This window comes from Clupea harengus, chromosome 16, assembly GCF_900700415.2.
Source record: "Clupea harengus chromosome 16, Ch_v2.0.2, whole genome shotgun sequence".
Taxonomy (NCBI): Eukaryota; Metazoa; Chordata; class Actinopteri; order Clupeiformes; family Clupeidae; genus Clupea; species Clupea harengus.
Genome location: NC_045167.1, coordinates 11,067,543 through 11,087,724, shown reverse-complemented (window position 1 = coordinate 11,087,724; position 20,182 = coordinate 11,067,543). Strand labels below are relative to the sequence as shown.

Genomic DNA, 20,182 nt, shown 5'->3' with positions numbered 1-20,182 from the left:
CAACATCTCATACACACACACATAGTTACATACACACACACACACACCACACAGATGTATGCTAGTCTCTTCATGTACATACTGCCCATTAAACCGATCACTTTCACATACACACACCTTTCTGGCATGGCCACACACTGCAGAAAGATAGGGTTCTTTGAAGCATGACACAGCATTTGTCAATTCCTAACCCAGAGGGGTCCGGAGCTCGATTCAGGCACTTTTGTGGTTCTGACATGCTGTGATATTTTTTTACTTTAAACAGTGATTCCAAAGTCACCTTTTGTTTCAATTCTGCACAAGTTTAGGTACAATAATAAGTAAGTAGCATGCATGTCATATATGTATTTTTTGTATTTCAATTTTATGATATTTTTTTCTAAAATATCCTTATCAAAAATAATACTATAAAAAGTATTTTTTTTTTTTTTACTTTTGCTCGAATATATTAAAAACATATATACTGAACCACAATGATGAACTGTTTTGGTCACTTGAGGTGATTCTCTAAGGTCTTTGGATATGCTATAAATGTAAAAGCTCTTAATTACTCCATTCATATGAACAAATAAATGGCCATCTAACATATATGATCAAAACGTTTCAATGGGAGGGCTAATGGATATGCAGAGGGCGCCTGTTAACACCCATCCCCATCCTAACACAAAGCCTTTTCACAAGGGAATGTCTATTGGAGAAGAGATGAACACTACTATTTCACAGAAATCTCCACACTATTAACAGTATACACCAGTAGCAGCTTGTGACCAGAGAAATAGGCAGGGTTACCAAGTTTAATCAAACAAGTTTTCTATTTTGCAATGTGCTCAGATACAAATGTGCTGCTGGATATAAGACCTTGCTAAATTTCACAGTGTTTCACTCAAATAATGAATGGCAGGTGCTAATACGGATAATGAATGTTGACAGTTCTAGTGTAAAAAGTTGTTTTGCATAAGCATATTTGCTTAATGTCAAACGCTAATTGTTGTTTTTGTCAGATGTTTAGGTCTCTTCATGTGATTATTTTTATACACCTTTTTCCCGTTGTGGTTTAGCTCAGGGGTGAAGTTCAACTCATAGTAGGTTACACACAACGAAAGTAGTCACAGTACAGGACCAACAACAACAACCACTAGATTGAATCCTGAATTGATAACTATTTGAATATTTTAAAACCCACTGCGCTCTGAAAGATCAACCATCCGTCTCAGTCATCAAATATAAACAGCGGAACTAGAGAGCTAGAACATTCAGTTTGAAAATGGACTTTAGGCCTTCAAAGAACACTAGCATGGATACCCCCGATGGATACTAGCAGTGCACACCAGCTACTTCCCCAGTAGCACACAAACCTAACACACATGGTGTATTTCTATTCTATACACTTCTATCAATCACTGAAAATGAAATCATCAAATACCGACTGACAGCAGCAGACCCCCAGCATAGTGCCCTGTCTACCCTTTCCATACTCGACCACACAATAAAGATATTATTTGCCACAGTGGGAAAGAATAAACAAAAATACATGTGCAACGTGGCCAGGATGAGTCTATGGGATGAGTCAAGGCCAGGGCGTACAGTGCAAGTCTGAGGCGGCTGGTGTGTCAGAGAGCCACAAAGCTAGCTAGCAGCGCGAGTGGCCGACGGCTTGTGAGCTAACTTTAGCATCTGTGTACTGTGGCCTGCAGCAGACAGAGGGCTTCTCTTCAGTGTCGTGTGTATTCTCTAAGACTACAGTGTAATGGAATATCAATTTGACATCAATGTGGCTTCTGTCTTGAATTTGCAGTCATTGAATTGAGTTAAGAAACTCTGTGGCACGCATGATGTTGTTGGATGGTACACGCCACAACTGGCACGGCAGTCATGATAGTGCAGACTAATATTAATATTGTGGGTCAACTGTTGTGTTGCCTTGGGCCCACCAGGATGTTCACAGCAAGAAGGGCAGATTTATTTCTGCTCCAACGGCTGTCTATTAGGGCTTGGTGCAGTTCCATTTCTGACCACAGATTTCCTTGGGGGAAATTGTGGGGCGCTATGGAGTTCCTGTCCACTGCCCCACATGAAACCTATTACACTAAGTGTAGCAGAGGAGGCAAGCTAATGAGACATGAAGAAGGTGAACCTCTTACGCAAACATTTAAACACCCAATCCTTGTTTCGCGACTTAGAAACAAACTCCGAAAAAAGTGCCTCACTAATCTTAAAGATCTGATTGAATACATTTACAATTAACAATTTAATGGATCTATGTTTTAAAGTGGTGTGGCACTGCCCACAGCTGGTATACATTACATACCTACACATGCAAACGTAAATTCTGACACAAATTACACTCCATAACCGTCCAAACAAATTTTGACACAAATTACACTCCATAACAGTCCAAACGCATTACACTGTATGAGCTATGGATGTGTTTTGATCAAAACAGACACACAGTACAGTGTGTGGTAACCAAACTCTGCCCTCTGAAAGGAATGACCCCTGACATCCCAATAGCGTACTGACTTTAGCACTGGACAACTTCCAGATAAACCGGGAGAGGAAAGCAGGTGACAATGTCATGGTGTGTGTTTTTGTGCATGTGCAAGTGTACAATATAATGTGTGTGTGTGTGTGTGTTTGTGTGTGAAACAGGCATGGTGACTTTAACCGAGTCGCAGCACAGTGTCTATCTGGGAGAGGAAAAGGAGGAGGAGAAGATAAGCTATAAGGAGGTGTGGAGGAAGAGGAGAGAGGAGGAAATGAGGAAGAGAAAGAGGAAGAAGAGACAGGTGCCTATTCAGCTCCACTGGGATCTCCGCGTTGCCTTCCATCTGCGTCAGAAAAAAAGACAACGCTAGCGACGTGACATTCGGAGCAATCTCTGAATTATTCATCCACACCCCGCCTCATTCTTATCTCTTCATTTCTTCACTTTTCTCTACATTTCATTTTTTGCTTTCTTTCTTTCCTCCACATTTTCATTTTCTATGTTTTTTTTTCCCTTCTTCGTCTTCAAGTTTTTCCACAAACTCGGCACTTTGCCCGGTGCGTGTCGAGGCAGAGGCGGTGGAGGCAGTAGAGATAGCCCACTCTGACGGCAATCACAGGCAAACTTCAGTGACAGCTCGTCAACGCCTTGATTTGCCATGAACTTGAACTTCTCCAAAGCAGAGGTGTGAACATTCAGCTTTTTCTTGCCGCCTTTTGTGTGCATGTGTGAACGTGAGCATCTGTGTGTGTGTGTGTGTGTGTGTGTGTGTGTGTGTGTGTGTATGCAAAAAGGTGTGCATACAGATGTGTGTGAGAGTCTATTAGCACGCATATCTGTGTGGACCTGCGTGCATACGTGTGTGTGTGTGTGTGTGTGTGTGTGCCTGTGCACCAACAAGTGCAATTATTGTTAACAAGAGAAGGAAAAATCCAGCACACCGCTTTTTAACAACACCTCAACCTGGGAGGCCCCTGACGCGAATGCGAATGTTAAACAATGCAATTAAAAGCAGCCGAGTGTCTCTGTGACCGGCAAATCTGTCAGAATCAGATTTAAAAAAAAGAAAAACCTCCACAAACAAATACTGACTTGTGAGACCAACTCTCTTCTGAGGCTAAATTAGACAGACCGGCGCGCAGGAGAGAGGGAATTGAACTTGCAACTCCACACTTGGCGCACACCTTGAATGACAAAGCCCACAAGGTTGCAGAACAATAGGCACTGGGTACTTTTTCTTGCAGGGATCATATTTTTGAGTCTGTGTGAACCTTTAATTAACTAAAGTAGATAAAAGACAGTGTACACACTCCAAAGGGCATGTCCTATGTTACAGCCGAGATTCTTATTTTACCTTAGAACAGATTCTAGTGATGCACCACAACAATGCACCTGTCTATAGATCAGCTGATACAAAGCAGTTGTTCCATTCTGTTTCCATCTCCTTGCATTATCTACTGTTCATCAAATTTGTTTTCTAGCTGACTCTCATCTCTTTAATGCACAGGTCATAACCCCTTTGACCGGGGTCAGTCCTGCAGTATGCCAATGATAAAGATTCTTAATGGGGAATAGAGAAAGAGAAAGGGAGACAACAAGACAGACAGACAGACTGAGAGAGAGGGAGAGAAAGAAGGACTGAAAAAAGGGGCAATCTAGTCAAGCTTTCAATTCACAAAGTATAAATAGTTATCAGAGAACCACCACATAAAAAGCAATGTGCACAAGCACAGAAGTTTGAGTTCCCAGACGCCTAGGAAGTCTTGACAGCAGTGCAGCAGGTTGTATCCATTGTAACTTACCCTGCCCACGCAGAATTGAGTATATAATAATAATATGTTATTTATTAAGGGTTACAAGTATATAGTTTATCTATTAATTATAGGAAAACGTGGGGTGAATGTCAGTGTTGTGGAGAGAAACAAAAGATGTAATGGTATGTCAGTTAAATGGTAATATAAAACAAACGACGACGACGACGACGACAATCCAAAATCCAACGGGTATCCACAATCCAATCACTATTCTACGACCAATCCAAAACCAACTGCCGGGTATCCAAACGCTCTCCCGACTTCCATCTGAGCAGGGCTTTTGTAGCCCAGCCAATCACCCATACACCTGGATCCAATTTCCTGTTGTAACGACAGATAGAGACAGGCATGCAAATCTCATGGGGCGGGGCCTAGACCCGCCAGGGTCGTAACACCATGCCCACACACACACACACACACACACACACACACACACACACACACACACACACACACACACACACACACACACACACACACACACACACACACACACACACACACACACACACACACACACACACACACACACACACACACACACACACACACACGCAAACATACACCTACACACAGAAAGACAGTCCAGTAACAGGCCTTGCATTCAGAGGTCTCAACCTACTGAAGTGCCAATAGACTCAGCTTATGAAACATGCTCCAGAGGAAAAAAAAAGGAGAGAGGGTGAAATCCAGCTGCAATAGTTACTGCTCTAGCATAGCTGACAGGCATCCAAGAGACAAGGCTGCTGTATAACCAGCCCACCCAAACAGAGAGAGAGAGAGAGAGGAGGAGTGGATGAGAGAGAGAGGAAGAAAGCGAGAGCGAGAGAGGGTGAGAGAAAGGAAGAGGGGTAGACCCAAAAATACTTATAAGTTATTAAATGTGAACACTTGTGGCTAGCCACAAACACTTGTATTTCATAAAACTGGGCGCAAACACACACACACACACACACACACACACACACACACACACACACACACACACACACACACACACACACACACACACACACACACACACACACACACACACACACACACACACACACACACACACACACACACACACACACACACACACACACACTACCTGAAAGGTCACATCATTAGAAGACCTTGCTCATATGTATTTTTTTCTTCTCTCTTGTTTTGAATGCATATCTCTTTCAGCGCTGGGCTCTGGGCCACCTCTACTGTTCCTGCGCGTCAACAAGATGTTGGGTACTGTGCATTTGTGGCTATGTGAATAAAACATGCTATCCCCCTGCACACTCTGTCAAACACATCAGAGTGAGAGCCGGGGATGAGCGGTTCTTGACTGTCTAAGCAGCCTGCCCAATTTGGTCGCCGGCGTCTCTGACAAGCACAACCACCTCACCCCCCCCCCCACACACACACACATACCACCCCCCCACCCCCCCAGACTATCCCGGGAGCATTTTTAAAAGGCCAGCGCGTGATGGATTCCCGAAGAACACACAAATATAATTGCCATTTGTCACCACGGCTCCCTCTCCGAGAGGCCACACGGGGGACCTCGGATCCGGAGCGCAGAGTGGGGGGTGAGGGGGGGGGGGGCTATGCTGGCGTTTCACGTTGCACCGCGAAGCTCCATATGGAAAACTGTGTATAAACACTATGCCCCCCCCCCCCCCCCTGCCCCCGACCACCACCACCTACATAGACACCGACACCACCACCTCTCAAATCCCCCACCGTCTGCTTCCTTTTGTCACAGAAAATAGGTCCATAGGAAGACTTTACAATTGCACCCCAAAGACACAGACAGGAGACACATTTGAGACCTCCCAGGAAGGAATATGTAAGGATGTAAAATCACGAAAGGGTATAAACAAGACTCTGGGAATAAGAGATAAAGACTAGGACTAGGGAACGAGAGAGCGAGAAAGTGTATGAGTGTGTGTGTGTGTGTGTGTGTGTGTGTGTGTGTGTGTGTGTGTGTGTGTGTGTGTGTGTGTGTGTGTGTGTGCACATGCATGTGTATTAGGAAGAGAGAGGGAGAGATAGATAGATGGAGAAAGTGTGTGAATGTGTGTGTGTGTGACAGAGAAAGAGAGACAGGGACAGAGAAAAGGAGTTTATAACCGGGACAAACTCTGATTTGCACATTTCATGAAACGGCGAGTGCGACGAGTGAAAGGTGGGAAAGTATACAGGTTGAAAAGCGGCGGAATGCATTCCTGGGTATTTTCACAGCTCCAGTCCCTTCACTATTTCAGCCCTGCACTGGAGACATGTTTGCCCTGCTCCATTAGAATGTCCATCACAGGAAATACTGTAATTCACATGTCACGTCATGCCATCTAGCTAAACAGACCAATCCCACTATCTTGTGATGGCAAACTATTATTACCTGTTTCAAAGAGGAAAAACAGGACAGGAATGACTGAGAGGTTGAGACAATCATAGAAAAGCACACAGCCCCATACCACAGCACCCAGGTGTATGTGTGTGTGTTTTCCTTTTCCAATGAATCATGATAGTACCATCTGCTGAGGGATTTGACATGCTCAAGGAGCCAAAATTGCAGAGCCCCTTTCTTGTGTCTCTCCTAACGCTACACTGATACTGCCTAAAAGAGACTGGCTACACCCGTGTACTGAAACACACTGGCTAAAAATGTTTTTTTCATTATTATTATTGTCTATTACCATTTGATTCAAACATATATATTCTTTTCTGAATTTCAAGGAAAATAAGTAGCAGCGCTTTTGAATTCTCTCATTTGTTTATCTCCCGGATTGGTGAAATAAATATATTATAAATACATATTTTATGGCTTCTTGGGGCCTGCCTACCTAGCTGATTGAAATGCTAATTTGTAAATGTGCGCTGACCTACCAGGAGAGCACCCATCATCGAGCAACACAGCCCGGGGTAGCATTTCTCCTCTTCACAAACACCAATGGCATGGTTCTACCTTTCAATCCGAAGGGATATATATATACATACATATTTTTTTTCTCATTAGAAATTAGATATCCCAATGTCCATATTTATAGTAACAAAACCATGGGAATTATATTGCAGAGGGGGAGAAAATGTACAATGAATATTATTACAAAGACTTCCTGATTGAAATTTTCCTTCGGCACATCAAAGCTCATTTATGGTTTGACCTTCCAACTCTGCAGCAAGGACTTCCTTTATTGAGCAAGGGGACAGGTTTGAAGGGAGCAGGCATGTTATAATTGTCACGTACTGTCCCTTTGACGACCACACAAAGCATATACGATCCATTTCATCCAGCCAGACCCCCACCCCCCCCTTAACTTTAATATACAACCTTAACAGGACCACTGGTATAAGTCCCACAGTGTCTTTATTAACCCTGTGCATTCATGAAAATAGTTGAGTTAACCTGATAACGGCAGACCACTGATATATAATTCCATCACACATGTCTGTTCATAACCAAAAAAATAAATTTGAGTAGATAGACAACAGCTTGAGCCTGTGTGTAGAGGGTAAATTGGCTAAAGTGATTTGAGTTTGAAGCACAGTATCTGAAGAACTCTTGGATGGAAGCATTTTCAGGTTGTTTTACACCGTTCTGATGCCGCCATGTGGTATCTCATTTCAGATGAACGCTCCTGTTCTCATTCTCTCTCTCTCGGCACTGAATGGGCCAGTCAGAATTACTCGACTCTTATTTTCTAGTCATGGCACCTTTTTAATTCTCGATGACAATCACTCAAATTTGGCCCTTCAAAATGCAACCTACTGCAGAGTTCTGACGCTAAGCAAGATGTTTAATATTCCGAGCCACCCTCGCTTTCTCTCTCTTTCACACCGTCTGTCTCCCTCCCTTTTTTCCCTTCTTCTTCTTCTTCCGTCTTGCTCTCGATAACAATGACAAGGAAAGACGGGGCGCCCGGGATTTACTAATTTCAAATTTAGTAATTTGACTGCTGATTGAGGGGAAGAAGTAACCCCTTCAGACCTTGTTCTCCTTAATTACATTTTACAGTGGAGAAGGCAACTTAAAAGACAAGAGCGAGATTTCTGACGACCTGAACCTTACAGTGCTCTCCGGGAGGAGCAGGCTATCATCAATTATCCTTCGATTTCAAAACTGAGCGTTTTTCCGTGATTAATATGTCTGACTGCTATCTAAATCATTAAAAGGGGGCCCTATGAGATGTCGTTTCCTTCAAATGTACAGAAGCACATTGAGGTGGAAAAAAATCACTTATGTTTCGTTGGAGCCAGAAGGTCTACCCTCCTTTGTGTTGTGTGAAATTTGCACGGTGCTAATTTGAGTGGTGTTAATGCAGCATAACAGGGAGAAAATCCTTGGCCTTAAACTTACCATGTTAAAAACACTGAACTACTTTACTCTCTCTCTCTCTTCCCTCTCCCTTTTGCCCTTTTATTCTCTCATTCCCTCCCTACCTCTCTTTCTCTCTCTCGCTTCATTTCTCCTTTCTTTCTCTCCTTCTATCAATCTTTCAATTTCAGTCTCTTCTTCTCTTTCATCTCCGCATGTAGTGCAAACGTGCTCGCCTTTTTCCAATTCTTTCCATTCAAAGCGGGGTAGAAGAATGCCATAAACACAGTCTCCTTCTTCACCACTGCTGCTGCGTTAAACTGCTGCACATCTTGCACAGATTTACCCCGCGCTTTTTTTTGTTGTTTTTTTTTAAGCTGCTACCACAGCTTTCTAGAAAGATCCGTTATGACGTGACTCAGAGCAAGCCTGGTCCAGCTGCCAGACTGCATGCCCCGAGCGTGCTCCACCCTCCCCTGACAACCAACCCCAAGTTACACAGACATGAAAAAGAGAGACAGAGAAAGAGAGAGAGAGAGAGAGAGAGAGAGAGAGGGAGGGATGGGGAGGAAGAGACGGAGGAGGAGGAGGAGGAGGAGGAGAAGGAGGTGGAGAAGGAGCAAGGGAAAGGAGGGAAGAAGGGGTGTATTTTCAGTTTCAGTTAGGGCCCATGACTCACAGATTCCACCGATTTCAAAATCTCATGCTGCGCAAAAGTTCCACAGGAAACAAACTGGCTTCCAAAAAAAAAAAAACTACAACAGCATACAATGCATCTGTTGGAGACATTACAAGACAGGGCAAGGGTCAGCAAACAGATGTTTGTAACATCCAAAATGAAGCATAAAAAGAAAAAAAAACTGGGGAAAAAAGATACCAAAAGTCACCTCACCATTTCACATGAGGAGTCTATAAAAAAACAAAGCATCAGCACACATGGTTCCTTTATTTGCTCAGTATCAATCGCAGCATTAAGCTGGCCTAATGGACAGCTGTGGGTCAATGCTCTTTATCTTCAGGGTGCCAATCAAGCCCTTAAGCCCTGGGAATCAGGCCGGGGTGCAGAGGTGCCTCGTCTCTCTCTGAGTGGCTTTTTAAACGGGGAGACGGCAATATCGATCCCTGCTGGCAAGCGTGTGTCTGGATGCGAGTGTGTGCTTGTTTTTTAATGTGTGTATGAGAGTGAGTTGCGGGATCTCTGACTGAGGTGTTTGTGTGAGTGTGTGCGCGTGTGTGTGTGTTTTTTGCAACTGGACAGAACACTTCTGAGCCTTCTGAGGTGCTGTGTGTGTATGTGTGTGAGAGTGTCAGTGTGTGTTTGTGTGTGTGAGAGAGTATCAGTGTGTGTGTGTGTATGTGCGTGTGTGGCAGATACAGACAGAGAGTGTGTCTAACAGTGTGTGTGTGTTTGTGTGTGTGTATGTGTGTGTCTGGCAGAGACAGACCGAGAGTGTGTCTAACTGTGTGTGTGCGTGTGTGTGTGTGTGTCAGGACTGGAGCCAGGGCTCCGCTCCCCAGTCACCCTTCAGTGATCAGAGGACCTGGCAGAATGACCCGGCGCCGGGGCGATGAACCTGCAAACACGGCGGGGCCAGACGAGAGAGCCGCCCCGCCACCACACACAGGGACGCCTAATAGAAATGGGGTTTAACCTTAATGTCAAAGCCAAAACCCTGTTAGAGACCCAGTAATCCCCTCTGCTCTACTCTCATTTGAAGTGGGTTCCTCTCTCGCTCTCTCTCCTCCTCCATCCCGCTCCCTCTGTCTCCCTCTCTCTTTCTTTCTGTGTGTTTTTTTTCCTCAATCTACTCTCTTCTTCCCCCTCTTCCAACTGATGTTTTGTGTGCAGGGTGAGGGAAGGTGCAGGCACCCAGGAAGCCACTGGGACTGGATCCTGCAGCGAGGGGAGTCTCTTTGCGGAGGAGCGCAGGAATTCAACTGCTGGGGTCTCCCAGAGAACCAGCTCCTCACTGCAGTCTCTGTGCAGTCTGCCTTTGGAGTGATTCTTCATCTGCATACTATTCTATGAGTGTGTGTGTCTGTATGTGAGTGTGTGTGTACATCTAATTGCTCAACACACACTCCGTTCCCCCCAAATGTTTGAACAAAAAGGAAAATTCCAATATAAATCTTTAGCTAGCAACTGAAACAATGCACACGAATGTTTGACATGAGGATGTAGGACTGGAGAATTCTCAGCTGAAAAAAAGTGGGTGTCAGAGGAAAAGAGTGTGTGGGGGGAAACAAAGATTGCTCAAATATTCTGCTGTGAAAATATGAAGTACACGATTACATACACACTTCCTGGGTTCAAGCCTGCAGGATTTTAAATCTCAGAATATCAAAAGAAAACACATACATGCTTGAGAGAACGGAATTTAGCGGTTCAGGGAATGTTAATTAGAAGGCTTGAAAAAAACACACCATACATCGACACCCGAGACAATGAGGAAATAATTACCCTCGGATGTAGAACTACAATGGCCATTTTAATCAACCCCTGCATAAGCATTTCACCCTATTTATACAGTTTCTGATTCTCTGACCCGCTGCTAAGTAATCACTTGAAAATTACCTCTCTGTTTTAATGGCCTCTTGCTTTAGAAACATAATTTGTGCAGAGACAGAATGGATGGCAGCCGACTTCAGAACAGAACCCGGCCCACAACCGGCACATTAGAACCTAATCTGGCCTGGTTCTGCTCCAGGGTCGTTCACCATCTGAGAGCGCTGAATGGAGTCGGGTGGGGTTCTTGATTTATACGTATCTTTTTTTTATCCTTACATAACAACAATGAAATCAGTCTTTTTTACTGGAAATGGTTACAGGACTTCAACAATAAGAGCCCCCCCCCCCCCACCTTTAAAAATGAAATGTATGAGAGTGTATTGAATACGAGTGTGTTTTACATGAATGTCTTTTGAAAGGGCTGAGGTAACAGTACAGTAGTTTTTGTTACCATTCCTGTGTCACATTGTATTCCTTTAGTGAATGATTTCATCTACCCTGAAAGGAGAATGTGCAGCTCTTCTGACCTCGCTCCTACCAGCACCAGTAGCACATTCACACCAGGGCAACATCAGAAGCACTTCCTGAGAGAGGAGTTATATCCAATGTGTGGATACACTTCCATTAAACAAATATTCATCAACCTTTTGAAGTGTCACATATCCGGCAGTGTAAAAAAGGTCACTTCGCTCCTGTCAAGTGAACAACCTTGAGGATTCAACCAGTGAGAGGGCACAATCAGGGATTCACACAAAGGCCAAGTTAATGTCTTTCTTTTTATAGTGCAAAGCCTCAAGTCTGTTTGACCTTATTGGCTCTCTTCAGAATTTCCAGACTGATAAAAAAATTGGAGAGCGGGAGAAAAGTAGGAGTTCTTCAGACGAGACAGTGCTTCTTTATCCAGGAGAGCACTTAGGAACTATTTGACACACCATGAATAATGTGGTGATTAACCACCTAAACTGGCGTTGTGTGTGTGTGTGTGTGTGTGTGTGTGTATGGGGGAGGGGGGTCGCTGTAATTTATTTTAGACTGGTAAGGCTTGTAAAGCCAAAGACCCTCATTTCAGGAGGAGATAGAAGCTTCTGGAAAAGAAGCTGCATTTCTGAAGTCGGTAGAATGGAGGAGGAAAAAGAAAGCCTACTCCCACTCTCTCTCTTTCACCCTTCCGAGCACTCAAGAAATGACTGGCTCCAATGTCATTTCAGGCTATTTAAGCACTATGACACAAGTGAGAGAGGGGTTGGTGAAGGATATCCCCATGGACCCCATGAACACGGGTGGGATACTGCTTTTATACGACAGTTCTACTGCCGGCTTATTGAGTTTGAAGACACCAAATTGTGTTTTCTTTTGTTTATATTGATTTTATTTATTCATTTCCCGTCCCCCAAAAAATTGTTCAAACCTGAGTTTTCGGCGTCAAGCGTTGCCCAGCAACAAATACTGTCCTTCTGCAGCCAAGTTAAATCAGAGAGGCTATTTGTCCACATTAATTTGTTCATCTCTTCACATTAAATGTTCATTATTACATTCCCCCTATTCCATTTGCTCCCTTTCCTCACTCAAAAACTGTATGTACAATAATACAATTTCTGCCTACCTTCTGCTCTCTCACTTTGAATTAATGAAATGTTGACATTGTACAATCCAACGGTTTAAGTATATAAAACGTGGAGTGATTGTTAGCGGTGAAGAGACTGAGTAAGGCTGTGCCAGGATATCCCCACTCATGGAATGCCTCTTCTTCGGAAATGTATAAATGGCTCGACCGGACCTAACTGTTGCATAATTAAAGGGTATATTCAACTAAAACATCCTTTGGAGACTCAAGCAATACTTCAACCCGTCACAGGCCTCACGCAGTTTTGTGTGACTTTCCAGAGACATACTCACAACAACTAAATCAGAACAGTGCTTGCTGTTTTCTAAGAACTGAGGCTGACTATTGATTTCCGGATTCACAACAAAGACGTCAGGTTGTTATCTGACTTGTGGGGGTTTATTTTCCTCCTCAGTAAGTGGGCTTTCCTCCTCTGATGCATCCACATCTCTCCATCTGTGCAACAGAACCGCAGGGGGAAGAGAAAGAGAACACTCTCTCTATCATCATCATCATCAGTTTGCCAGACGATCTCTCTATTGTTAAGCGGCCTGACATACATTGAAAGGCCCCATCAATGCGGACGTTTCTGTTTCAATCACAGTAGCCTAAAACAGGGTGACATCTACTTTCTGAAGAGGAACATGGACACAGCCCAGTCAGTCATTCACAGTCTTCAATATCTCTGAGCGAAAAAAGGGATCGATCATGATATGGAATGAACCTGTCTATTCCCAAACTTCACAAGTCAGATGACATGAGAAAGACAATGAGAGACAGACAGAAAGAGAGAAAGAGAGAGAGAGAGGCAGAGGGAGAGAGAGAGAGAGAGAGAGAGAGAGAGAGAGAGAGAGAGAGAGAGAGAGAGAGAGAGGGAATGAAAGACATGATACACTGCACCTGCTTGTGCAAAAAGAGAATGCCTCCCATGTGGCTAAAGTTTCTAAAACCAGAAGCGTGGGCATGGAGCATGTTTTGCTTTGGCTGCATGGGTAAACAAACAACCAACAAGCACGTCATCACACGAAGCTGAAAGAGAGAGCAAGAGAGAGAACAAGAGAGAGAAAGAAAGAAACACAGAGGAAAAGAGTGAGAGCTGGAAAACTTGACAACCTAGAAACAAAAGAACTGTTGTGAAAGGCAAAAAGAATAACCCAAAAAAACAATCCACCAACAACTGCATGGATGGAAGCAATCACTTGCTATTAGCGTTGCTAGATGCCACAGAAGCCTGGAGGGGGGGGGGGGGGGTAGAGAAAGAGAAAGGAGAGAGAGAAAGAGAGAGAGGAGAGAGAAAGCGAGAGAGAGGAGCGATAGAGAGAGGTAACAGAAACTCACTGCTCTTTCTCTCTTATTCCTCCTGAATCACTGTGATCAGGCTTTCGTGAAGGTCTGCAAGCTGTGCTCCAAACAATAGCAAAGCCAATGAGATTGAATGGTCTGCCGTAATGCGGGCGTTTGACCTGTTTAAATGAATTGTGTGAGGCTGTAGCCATGGGGATAAAGAGGTCTTAGGGGGCGATCACACTGCGCTGCCGGCGACTGGAGAGGCTATACATAACCCCAGCAGAACTAAGAATAAGATTCTTCACAAGCATGAGGACAGGGTGGATATTATTACAAGTGCTTTTGAAAGAGAAACAGAGGATAGGGTGCAGAGACAGAGAGAGAGACAGAGAGAGAGAGAGAGAGAGAGAGAGAGAGAGAACATGGCTTCTCACAATGGAACTATGTGATATGGGTGTGGTGGCCATTTTCCTCTTTAATAAAAAAAAAAAAACAGAAATAAAAAAATAAAAACAACAAATGGTGAGAGTTTTCCAATCACAACCACAGCTTCACAAGGCCAAAAAACACAGTTTCTGCCTTTCTTTCCCAACATCTGAAATAGAAAGGAGAGAAAGAGTGAGAAAAAAAGAAAGTGAGAGAGAGAGGGCGAGAGATCCAGAAACAGCATGGAAGCATTATTTCATTCCACTGTGAGTTTTATACCTCCAGGGCTTTTTCCTGGCTCCAAACAACACAAGGGTGGTACCTCTTGTACATACACTGTCTTCATCTGGGCCGTGCAAAAATGGCTCAGGCCTACTGCGGAACTACTGCTATTTTAACATTGATTAAAAAAATAACAACAGTTAGTCGCTTGTCTCCATTTTTACAAACAGAAAGAGGCTTTCTCTAAATTGATGAAAAGTATCAAGTATTAGGTCATGTTAGCCTGGACCTGTCTCACAAGCACCTAACTAACTAGCTATTTGGATCCAAGATCCATGACCTCGAATACGAGACTCCTATCATGGAATCACAAAGCATTAGGCAGATAAGGCAATATTGTGCTCTGTAGCGTAGCGAAGGGAGAGAGCATTCACCCCACCTGGCCTTGTACCGAGGTCTACGGGGTACTAAACCTGCACCCTGACCACAGCGCCTAAGAGCCTGGCTCGTTATGGTATGGCAGTCAGAGCACATACTCATCTGTAGTGACGGCACGCTGTCACATGCACATTATAGCAGTCAGATATAGGACTACTCAGGGGCGAAAAAGGTGTCACATCACCACACAAAACATGCAAATGTGTGCCATGTACCAATATACACTATATATATACTCTACAACTACGCTACTCACGACAGCACACTTGCCCTTTCTGGGGCCTTCTGCAGCAGTGCCCCGTGTCTACCAGCAAGCCCTGACCCTGGTCTATCTGTTTCAAATCTATGCTGTTCGTTTCAAACATCATTGCATTGACAAGCATTATCCTTTTAATGGCAAGGCGGCTCAATTACGCCTTAGCATTTAGCATTTCCAATTTTATGAAATGTTAAAATGATAGCTAAGTTATATCTAAGAAATGTCACTAAAATATCTAGTCAAAAGCGAATAGAGTGAAAAGAGGATCCAGTTTCCTACAGTCAGTATACTCTTCTGGGATTCACTGTGTTGCCTGTGACTGAGTGACGCACCTGAACAATAATGCCATTGATGTCGCATATAACATTAGCGCAATAGTAGTCTGTTGCCTCCGAAATGTAACAGCACTTTTGTCAATGTCAACTGTCTATAACACCAAACATACCTATCATGATCGAGATTGTGGTGTTGGAATACTCTAACCCTTGTCAGCTGTCCAGTGTAATAGCACAAGCAGCCTCACAACACAACAAACAAAAAAGGTGTTTAAATCGCAGTGCAAAAGAACAATGCCTAGACATGCTTCTAACAGATAGATTGTTGCCTCAACAGACATTCTATTTTAAACCCTGGATGTTCTTTGGTGACACACTTTATAGAAACCATTCCACTGGGAACACCCCTTCCAGCCTTGGCGTGGAAAAAAAGACTCGTTTTTACAGAAAACCCCAAACAATCCTTCCTCTTTTAGGGGCCCACCTCAGGTCAGTTAGTTAATTTAGCCAACAAATGTAGGCAGTCATCCGGCAGCCAGGCCTAAGTTCCGAGACCTGTGGTTTCCACTGCACCATCAGGTATGCTGGATTTGTCTTTCTGCCCCAACAAATCTCTGGTGTATAGGTCCTAGCCAGGACACTCCAAGCCAAACCACAAAGGGCTTTCCTTACTCGCTCAGTCCTCTGAGAGCTTGGCCCAGCCACCACTGAACACTGCCATTATTATCTAATAATACGGCCCCCACAGAAAACACACACATACCGCCAAAGCTAAATGGCTAAAGCTATATGAAATACACCCCACGCACGTGATTTTGAGTGGCTTGATTTATGTAAGTGTAGTGTGGACACGTGAAACACTGCTTGAAATGTCTTGGAGATGGAGGGCTAGTGATCTCTCTGCAGTCCATGATTAAGGAGAAGTGAATAATGATTCACAAAAAATGTGAATAACTTTCAAACGTTCAACAGATTTAGTCAGTGACAGTCCAAAGGGAATCACCTCAACATTATACCTTATTAATAACCTCCTAAAGAAGGGCATATTCTTTTCATTTGCAGACGCAAGGAAATTCAATTAATTTCTTTCTTTGCAGGGGGACAGAAAGGAATCCTGACACGACGTTTTGAATTCATCACAGATTCTGTATCTACTGATCACAGAACTTTATATTTTTCCACACGCTCGCGGAAACACACTGGGCATGAGACCCAGTTCTCGTAAAAATAAATGGGAACCAGTCTGTAGGATTTGATGTAGGCCAAACAAACCCGATTTATCATTGACTTCACTAAAATCTACAAACCACTTGCAAACCGGTGTTCACTTCTGTAGTAGTCTGTGAGAATAGAGGAACTTTGAAGAGGAACCCTCTTAGTTTGTGTATCACTAAGGCATACACATCTAAAAAAACTCAACAGATTCCCTAATTTCAGACAATCGTCTACAAAGAACTAACATTTAAACATACATCACTTGAAAATGCATTTCCCCATTGACCCAATATGGGTAAAGCTCCCTTTTATATCAGTTTGCAAAACAAAAAATAATCTGTCGAAGTTGACCTGAGTATCACTGCTGTGACACACTAGCTATCAAACACATGACACTGAACAAAAAAGGGTGAGTAAGTAAACAGTTAGTAGACGTTACCAAACACACGCACGCACACACACACGGACACACACACACAGTCACCCAGTAGTCAGTACTCTACTTACTTCTGACGAGGTTGTCATGGGTGTAGCCTCCTCCCGTCACATGTTCTGGCGTTCCGCTGGATTGTGGTTCCCCTGGAGACCGAGTTTTGGTTGTTGATGTGGCGTCTGGTGATTCACAACTGTCATTGTTGCATGCGCCTGGAAGCGAAACAGAGCGGATGACCTCATTCGAAAGCCACATAAAAACCACAACATGGAAACGTTGTTTGTGTATCTGCATCAACCCTTGCTACCTCAATCTATTTGCACCCGCTGAACTTCAAGAACTGCAGTGTGTTGATGTACATCAAGGAAAAAAAGGTCAGAGCAAAAATTAGCTTGGCTTAATATCGAGTGGAGGCCTCAGCTGTACCCTTAGCCAGATAAAACATATTCCTTTTTGGCACACAAGTTACACAACAGTGTGGGCGGACCAGGTAACGTTCAGGCCAGAGTTCTGGATCTCATTTTCTCCTCTCCTCTGCTTCTCCGCACCCAACTACCTGCCAAGTTTTTTACAGCCATAAAGACCGCATTCATCTAACTCGGGGAAAAAAGAGAAAACAGTGGGCAAATGTGCCTGATAGCCATGCAAGAGGCCTAAAACCAACCTTTAAGACTTGTCTTCGTCAAACATTCTCATAGCATAACTCATAACTCTGAGGTAATATTTATTCACACTCGGTAATTGCACTTTCTGTCTCAGTGCAATGAGAAAGTTTGTTTTCAACAGAACTGGTACACAGATCTCTCTTTAAAAGTACAAGTGGGATTGGGAATTGGTGGCATTATCTTCAACAAACCTCAAGAAATAAAAACCTGCACCCGCCCTCCTACCCCCTGCTCGCATCTTCTATTATTATCAGTGGAATTGTGCAACACCTGAGGTGGCTCAGCTGTTTTGGCTCCAGAGATAAATGAAGAATGTATCTGCAGAGCCACTGCAATCCCCCCCCCCTTCTTTCTTTCCTCCTCCCGAACAAAGACTATATTTGTTTCAACTCCTAGACTCTCTTCCCACTTCTTCTCACCAGCCTGATGAGAGGACATGATGGATATGGTACAGTTGTTTTAGATACAGAGATAGATATGGCCTCATCTTGGCCACTGGTCTAATGCATGGAGAACCTTTTTTAATTTTATTTTTCATGCCTGCGGCGCCTCTCCTGAATCGATGCACTCTTACTAAGCTATGGCTGGCGTGATGCATCAAAGTATTTAGTGATTACAGTTTGAAGTAAATTAGGTCTATTCTCGGGAACATAACACAGCCCTCTGAGAGGGAAATCCAGCCTTAACACTGATGCTTTGAAGGTCCCGAGAAAATCCATTTGCCACCAGTGTCTGTGATTGCTTACTTTGTCCTACTTTGCTATTTTTTGACAGTGCTGTAATGATGCTCGGTATAAATAGAATGGTTGACGGTTCAGTGGCTGCTTTTAAAAAAATGGGGCCAGGCTTATTTTACATGTGATAATCTTATGGGCAACTAGAAAGTTAATTAAAACTATAATTGGCATTGGGTGTTGCTAATAGCCACCAAGGCCCCCCCTTCAGTCCTTTGTAAGAAAATAATGAAAACTTTACACACCAGGCCTGATGCAGGCTTGTACATACTGATGTCTGGTCTATCTACAAATATAATTTGAAGAAATAATTTGAAGAAATAGGTTCTGCCAGATTGTAATTTATAGCGCATTTAAGCAGTAGCATGAGCAAAATGCAGTCTGAATGTTACCTTGAGGTAATGACACATTTATATGCACATATCTAAGAACATTAGGTGTAACTAAGGCAAATGTCAATGTGTATTCCGTGAACATAAGTTAGCTGGTAAAAAAAGGTCGTAATGCAATCAAGGAGACTTACCTTGAGTGGAGCTGTGCAGAAGACGACTCGTCTCCTGTTGCAGGTCAGTCGCTGGCCCTACAGGCCCTTCCGGAGGTAACACTGTCTCCGCGGACATGAGACAGCCTCCTTGTCCAGACACTGTACACACCCGAAAATGTCTCCCCTTCGTAGTTATCACCCACCAACCCTGTTCATGAAAATAATACTTCAGTGAGTCTCGGCTTTAGGCTGTAACATAGCTGGAATGCTATGAGTATGTTGATAAGCGCGCCTTGCTGATCTTTGCTGTGAAGAAAAGTGACGTCAACTTGCAAAATGTCGTTAAAAAGTTGAGGAAAGTTTCTGTTCCCCCACTCCCGAAATTTCAAATGTTAGGTCGTTAATTCCGGACACCTCTCACTAAATGTTGGCACTGAAGTCTACAAATTAGATGACATAGTTACTTTTCATCGAAAATGTAACAGATTTTGTAAACACAAACACAGAGTTGATAAGTAGGCTACCTTTCTAACATGTCAACTCCCAGTCTTCAGGCTTGAGTTATTCCCATCCTCTCCACACTGAAAAGCACCGTTCTCTTCACACGTTTTCTGAGTTATGTTGCCGAGACTTTAACAAAAAAGAAGTGTATATCAATACATCCACAATTTCAAACGTTCTGTTTTCTGATGAACTGCTTAAAAAAGCCACGGCAATTGTGTCCCGCCGCTCACGCTGGTTTTGCTACTTCGCTGAAGAAAGTTCGACTGAAACATTTTTCATCACATCCGGATTCCGCTCGCGACTCGCACCCTGACACACTGCCAGCTGCACCCGCGTGGTGCTCGTTAGTTCTTAAGCTGAGAGAGTGGACTCAAGAGTGGTTTCAAAGCAAGCCAGGTCCAAAAGACTTTGGAAGTCCTCTTAGAATGATATAAGACATATTTATGCAAAATGTTACGCCCGCCAGTTTATGGAGATCTCTATGATCGACTATGGAATTGATCTTAAAGTTATTTTACTCCTTTAGCTGTTTACA

At 43.5% G+C, this 20,182-nt stretch overlaps 1 protein-coding gene across 1 annotated transcript in view; it reads right to left on the bottom strand.

Moving 5' to 3' along the window:
* mdfic (MyoD family inhibitor domain containing) overlaps window positions 1–19,936 on the bottom strand; it is a 30,245-nt gene extending 10,309 nt beyond the window's left edge. The window contains exons 1-3 of the mRNA XM_012824445.3: window positions 19,668–19,936; window positions 19,183–19,351; window positions 17,335–17,472 (exon numbers count right to left, since the gene is read on the bottom strand). Of these exons, the coding sequence (XP_012679899.2) occupies window positions 17,335–17,472; window positions 19,183–19,279 (235 nt within the window). The 5' untranslated portion in view covers window positions 19,280–19,351; window positions 19,668–19,936. The remainder of the gene's footprint in view (window positions 1–17,334; window positions 17,473–19,182; window positions 19,352–19,667) is intronic.
* Between the last annotated feature and the right edge of the window lie 246 nt (window positions 19,937–20,182).